Below are 7052 nucleotides of genomic sequence, written 5' to 3'. Positions count from 1 at the left end.
TAGGACAACAGAATATGTCTGTTTTGGACCTTAGTGGGTATGTTTGGTCAGAGAAAGTGGGATTTCCTGAGCTTAACCTAAGTGGGAGAGGTTTAGACCTAGAAGACTTAAGTTTCTCTGCGAAAAAAAAAAATACAGGGATTTTGAGCATTCCCTCTAGAGACTGGGTTTAGGGAGCTCTAACAAGGAAAGAAGAAAAAGATGAAAGAAAAGAGGAGGAAGATAGTGGCAGACAGGACTGAAAAGAACAGCCCATGAGAGAGTCCCTGTGTTATTTATCTATGGCTGCATAACAAATTACCCCAAAACTTCATGGCTTTAAATAACAATAAGTCTTATCTCTCAGAGTTTCTATGGGTCGGGCATTTGGACCAGCTTGGCTCGGGGTCTCTCATAAGGTTGCAGTAAACATGTCAGCTAGCGTTATAGTCCTCTGAAGTCTTAGCTGGGACTAGATGATATACTTTCAAGATGGCATACTTGCATGGCTGGCAAGTTGATGCTGGCTGTTGGAGGGAGGCCTAAGTTCCATTTCGAATGGTACTCTTCCAGGGCTGCTTGGGTGTCTTCCCAACATGACAGCCTGCTTTCCCCAGAGTGATCCTAAAGAGAGAGAGCCAGGTGGAAGCTCTATCCTTTTTATGACCTACCTGGGGAAGTCAAATGTCTTCACTTCTGCCTCCTGTTGTTAAAAGTGAGTCCCTAACTCCTAGCCCATATTCAAGAGGAGAGCAGTTAGGCTCCAACTTTTTTTTTTTTTTTTGGTCTTTTTCGTGACCGGCACTCAGCCAGTGAGTGCACTGGACATTCCTATATAGGATCCGAACCCGCGGCGGCAGCGTCGCCGCGCTCCCAGCGCCGCACTCTCCCGAGCGCGCCACGGCTCGGCCCTAGGCTCCAACTTTTGAAGGGAGAAGTATCAAACAATTTTCAGACATATTTTTAAATCAGTCACCAAGGTGAGGTTGGTCAGGGAACTTTTGGATAATGACATTGACATCTAGTGTTCAATTTTAAGTTCTGTACTACATTACAATCCTCTCCACTATCCCAAACCTTCAATAAATGTCTGGTAACACCACAGCGTTATGTTGGGGTACTTTGAGGAATGGAGGCATAGCATCATAGAAAGATGACAGCAACTGCAGGAAGTAAATTAACAGGTAGGATGGTTGAAAATTTGGCATATGCAGAAAATCAATTCCACAGGTCATTCAAAGAATTGAAAGGCCTCTCCCCAGGGAGACCAGGGCAGGGAAGGCTGGGTGGAGGTGTAGTGTGGCAAACTCTAAAATGCCCAAAGTACTTGGACAGGGGCATAGTAAGGACATTTATCCTCTTCTCTTGGTATCCATCCCAGTTTTATTTAGGTGTGGACATCTTCCTTATGTGTAGCCCATGTCATTTCAGGATTCTGACTCCCTTTCCTGACCCTAGGAGAGGGACATGGAAGCCAGGCCTAAGGTAATGGGCAAAATGCCATCCTTTGTTCACAGCTATTGTTTCAGAAGTAGGCACATGGCCCAATTCCAGATAAAAAGACATGTTTGCTGGGGCAAATAAGTGTATTTGCTTTTCTTAGAGAGCATATGAGAGAACAATTCTCTCTCTCTCCGCCTCTCTACACCTCATTCCTACCCCCCAGATTCTTAATGACATCGTTAAGCCACCGAGTCAGACCAAACCTAAATTCCACTCTGTTCTCTTGACATCCAATTATTTGAGCTAATAAATCTCTTCTATTATTTAAATCAATATGAAATGAGTACTATTCTTTCAATTTTTTGTCTGACAATTTTCACAATTAAAATGTGGGGAAAATCTATATTAGATACCATTTTTCAACTATCAGGCTAGCAAAGATTAAAATGTTTGATAATACATTATGTTGGTGAAGTAGTAAAAGCACTCTATTCTTCCAGATGCCGAGACCCAAAGTCTTGAAGTCATTCTGAATTTATTTCTTGCTCTCCCATCCCACATCCAGCCCATCAGCAAAGCCTGTTGGCTCTACCTTAAGAATGTATCCAAAACCCAGCCATTTCTCACTAACCTCATTGCTACCATCCTGGATTATTGCAGTAGCTTCCTAACCGGTCTTTTTGCATCTAACTTGCACTCTGCAGTCTGTTCTGAACACTGCAAGCAGTGAGATCCTGTCCAGTGCAAACCCTGCAGTAACTTCTCATCTCACTTGAATCAAAGCCCTAGTCCTCACGGCCTGCAACCTACAAGGCTCTGTGCAATCTGCCCAACACATGGCCCTCTTGCCTCTATAACCTTGTTTCTCACTATTATTCCCTTCACTCCCTTTATTTCAGCCACACGGACTTCCTTACTGTATCTAGAACATAACAGGCCCTCTCTTGTTTTAGGTCTTTTGTACTTAGTGTTCAGTTACACAAGAGCTTTTGTGCATCTTTTCTCTGTACCAGGTGCCTTGCTCCCTTACCTCCTTCAGTCTTTGTTAAAGTGCAGCTTCTCAGTAAGACCCTCCCAAATCATCCTATTTAAAATTATAACTGCCCTGCCCACCCACGCTTCCAATCCCCTTTCCTTTCTATATCATCATTTTACATACAATGTGTTTTACTTATTGGTTTATTGTCTGTCTCCCTGCAACTAAAATAATAGCATTATCAAAGCAAGAATTTGGCACTAAAAAGAATAAGGAAGCTCTTTATGTATACATATGAGAAGATCTCAGAGAAATATTGTTAAATGAAAAACTGACAGTAACAAAAAACCTAACATCACACATAAAAACCAACTTGAGATAGATTACAGTCCTAGATGTAAGGGCTAAAACTATAAAACTCATAAAAGAAAAAATAGGAGAAAAAACCTTAGTGGCCTTTGGTTTAGCAGAGATCTTTTAGATTCAATAGCAAAAGCAAGATCCATAAAAGAAAACTTAATAATTTGATCTTCATTAAAACTAAGATCAGGACTGGTTGGTTAGCTCAGTTGGTTAGAGCATGATGCTGGTAACAATAAGGTCAAGGGTTCAGATACCCGTACCAGCCGGCTGCCAAAAAAAATAAAAATTAAAATAAAAAAATTAAAAACCAAAAAGATTTCTTCTTCAAAAGACACTGCTAAGAAAATGAAAATATAAGTACACTGGGGGAGAAAATTTCAAATCACATATCTAATAAAGGCCTTGTATCAAGAATACAAAAAAATATTCCTTTTAAAGGAATCCTCAAAGCAAATAATAAGAAAACAAACAACCCAAGTATAAATGAACAGAAGATTTGGGCACTTCACCATAAAAAGATATACAGATGGCAAATAAGTACATGTGTTAGTGATTGGGAAAATCCAAATTAAAACTACTACAGGTTGAATATCCTTATCCAAAATGCTTGAGACCAGAAATGTTTTGGATTTCAAATTTTTTCAGATTTTGGAGTATTTGCATTATACTTACCAGCTAAGCATCCCTAATCCAAAACTTCAAAATCTGAAATGCTCAGTGAGCATTTCCTTTGAGCGTTATGTTGTCACTTAAAAAGTTTTAGATTTAGGAGCATTTAAGATTTGGGATTTTTCAGATTGGGAATACTCAAACTGTACTTCATATCCACTGGAATGGCTATAATCCGAAACAACATACAATAATTTGCCAGAAACGTGGTACCAAGTGCTACCATGTCACAAGGACATTCAAGAAGGTCTCTGGAGAGGCCCACAGGGAGGGAAACCGAGGCCTCCTGCCAACAGCCAGCACGGGCTTGCCTGCATGTGAGTGAGCCCTCGTGGACATGCATCCTCCAGCCCCAGTCAAGCCTTCATGTAACTGTAGCACTAGCCAACTATATCAAATTCCTCACCCACAGAAACTGATAATATTTATTCTTTTAAGCTACTAAATTTTGTGGTAATTTGTCATGGAGCAGTAGATAACTAATATACAACCACACAGGATTAAAAGAAATAATGTATGCACTGGCTAGCACATAACAGTAAGCACTTCATAAAAGTTAGCTGTTATAGTTGTTGTATAATGCCTGCATGTCTTTTTCCACCAGAGATTGCAAAAGGAGGACTGCAGCTCAGTCTTTCCTTTCTTTTTTTCCCCCAGCAACCTGGCCAGTAAGGGCATCTGAACCCTTAGACCTTGGTGTTACAAGGTGGCACTCTAACCAACTAAGCTAACCAACTAGCCCTCCTTTTCTTTTGCACTCTGCCCCTCCTCATTCTCCTTAACACAATGCTGGGCACACGTGTAACTGAAGCCCAATAAGGAACACTTAAGGTGGGTGAATTAAATCCAAATGTGAAGCAATTTGGCTTTGTTAGTGTGAGGATAACTTTCCACTTCCTATAATGTTGGATTATCTCTTCTGGAGCAGTTGATGTAAATGCCTGAGCTTTTACGTTCTAGTCTGTAATGAGTAAGCTGTAAAGGCAAGAAAGACTAAGGGATAAAGAGAAAAGAGCTGATTGATTAAAAGGAGGCAATGAAAGAATAAACTGAAAACCAAGGTCCAGAGTTTGATCCCTGTACCAGCCAGCCACAGAAAAAAAAAAAAAAAAAGTAAAGAAAAAGGAGGCAATGAAGAAATGAGCATCGGATAAGGCAGAAGACCAAGTAAGAGGGTCGGATGTGCCTGTAATAAAAATGTAGCAAAAAAAAAAAAAATGAGAATAGGACCTGAAGTACAGTCAGGAAAATCACACACACAGATAACTCAGGGATTCAAGGTTTATGGGTTGAGGCCTACATGTGCTGCCATAATGGGTTTTTTGTTAATGATGATGATGTTGTTATCCTTAATGTTTGCTGCCTCTATAACCTGGCTAGTTGTTTTGATAATGCCCCATGTTTACAAAGGATTCAGTACCACAGAGCATTAAAAACACATCACATCTACTTACATAAACAACCCAAACCTCATCCCCTGCCGATAGTTTGTCTTCTTTCAGTGTCAAGGACAGTAGACCATTACAATCTTTGATAACATTCAGGGAAAGCTTTGTAATTCTAGCCACTTTATGTAAGAATTTAGTGTGCTCTTTATGACACAAAGTTCATGCAGTAACTAAGGTCACATATGACATGGGCTTGACGTGAGGATGTTATTGTTAGGAGAAAAGGAGGCTTATATGTGAGATATCCCAAATTTGGTGCTGTAGTCTAGCAATAAGCTGATTGTGTAAATGAGTGAAGGACAGTGACTAATCATGGTCATTTTGGTTTCTTGCTTGGAAGTTATGAAATATGATGCCTTTGATTTCTGTAATGGGGGATAGACAGTTATAAAGGAAAAATAAGTAATAATAATTACAATAACTGCAATATTAATAATCAACATTTATTGAGTTCTAACTAGATGCCTGATAGTATACTAGGCACTTACATTCTTTTCTAATTTAATCCTCAAACGATCCAAAGAAGTATCTGCTATTATTATTATTACCATTTTAGGGATGAAGAAACTGAAGCTTAGGTCAAATAAGGGAACTTCAGTGACCTGTGCTACGTTCCCATTCTCATTTTCTGATGAGGAGTCATGACCAAAGCAAAGATGGAATGGGTCAGAGATGAGGCTTTCTGTGTCTTCCTTTTTTATAATTTTGCCCAACTCAATTTTGACAGTCTATTCCCTTGATCTAGAGAGGCAGCAGACTCTATTTAAGAGTTTACACTCTAAAATCAGGCAGACCAGGTCTGAAACCTGGCTTCACCACTTACTAAGATGTATGACCTTGAGGAAGTTATGGTCCTTACAGCTTACTTCCTTATCGATAAAATAAGAATAATGGCCCAGGGGTCCTTGTCCAGAGAAACACCCTCAGCTGGGAAGTCAGTTCCTCATTCACGTCTCTTGTTTGAATATGTTGCGGACTAAAGCAGACACTGTCCCAGGCACCTATAGAAAAGTTGTGGCTTCTCGAGCTCCCAGGAAGGTGCTTGGTTCCTCCACCTCTGCCATTAATTCTACAATGCTTTCGTTGAGGAAAGCTGAAAATAAGTATGCAGGAGGGAATCCAGTTTGTGTGCGCCCAACTCCCAAGTGGCAAAAAGGAATTAGCAAATTCTTCAGGCCATCCCCTAAAGATTCTGAAAAAGAGAATCAGATTCCTGAAGAGGTAAGAAGCAGTGGCTTAGGAAAAGCAAAGAGAAAAGAATGTCCGTTGCAACCTGATCCCACAGATGATGAAAAAGAATAGAACTTTCTTATTCATCTTTGAATAATGTCTCCTGTTTACTCTGGTATTCTAGGATGTAAATTTGCATAAATATGTTGCTTCCAATTAGTTTTGTTGAATAGGCATTTAATTTTAAAAATTAGACTTAAATTTGGTTGTTCAAAAGTAAGTAGTTATGAAACTGGAGAATTTGTAAGATTAACTGTGGTTTTTTAGCTTAGTATTCAATATAATGCAGTATTTGGTGTCTTTTACCTGTTATTAAGCTTCTGGTTCTTGCTAAAATCAGATCATTGCATGGTGTTCTAATTAGAAGTCTGCGGTATTTGAGATTTGCTTAGATCTTCGTACTGCTGCCATTTTTATTGGCATTTGATTATTGAAATGGTGCCATATTTTTGTTGCTTTTATTTACTTTAAGAAGCAGAGTTAGATTTTTGCACATTAAAAAAATTCAGTATTAAACTAACCTCTACCCCTTTTCAAAAAGGGAACCAAAGATGCAACGTTGAAAAAATTTGGATGGATATCTTCTCTTTAGGAAAATTTAAGGACAATTTGGTCTTGAGGCTTTCAATGGTTGCTAATCAAAGCAACTACAAAAAACAAGATAAAATACCGGCATAGAATCAGGTAGGAAAATCCCATAGGTTACATTAAAAGAGGAGAATTTTCCTAGGATATGCATTTGATTCAATATCATAAAATATTACCCTTTGGGCCTGTACTTTTAAAGTTGGAAAACAATAAAACATGAAAGGTAAATCATGCCATAAACTCAGAGCTCTGTCTAAAGTCCTTAGAGTTACTATTACATTTTTGAAGATAACCAGCAGTATAATTGAAGAGGTGGGTATAATATTGTTAACTGATATTCTTGCTTCCTCATCACA

The 7052-nt window shown here is 39.0% G+C and overlaps 1 protein-coding gene across 2 annotated transcripts; it reads left to right on the top strand.

Annotated features, from left to right (window-relative positions):
- The first annotated feature begins 5844 nt into the window (after nt 1-5844).
- On the top strand, nt 5845-6205 carry LOC134381562 (PCNA-associated factor-like). Of its 2 annotated transcripts, XM_063101484.1 has the most exons (2): nt 5845-5981; nt 6130-6205. In XM_063101484.1, exons 1-2 carry the CDS (start codon nt 5845-5847, stop codon nt 6203-6205), a joined length of 213 nt encoding a protein of 70 aa, XP_062957554.1. The 2 variants fall into 2 exon arrangements, with proteins under 2 accessions (XP_062957554.1, XP_062957553.1); XM_063101483.1 differs by having other exon boundaries at nt 5845-6180.
- Nucleotides 6206-7052: the final 847 nt, after the last annotated feature.

This window comes from Cynocephalus volans, chromosome 7, assembly GCF_027409185.1.
Source record: "Cynocephalus volans isolate mCynVol1 chromosome 7, mCynVol1.pri, whole genome shotgun sequence".
NCBI lineage: Eukaryota > Metazoa > Chordata > Mammalia > Dermoptera > Cynocephalidae > Cynocephalus > Cynocephalus volans.
This window is presented reverse-complemented; position numbering and strand designations above follow the sequence as displayed.

Coding starts and splice junctions, on each gene's coding strand:
- LOC134381562 (XM_063101483.1), top strand. CDS start 5,845: ATGTTGCGGACTAAAGCAGACACTGTCCCAGGCACCTATAGAAAAGTT.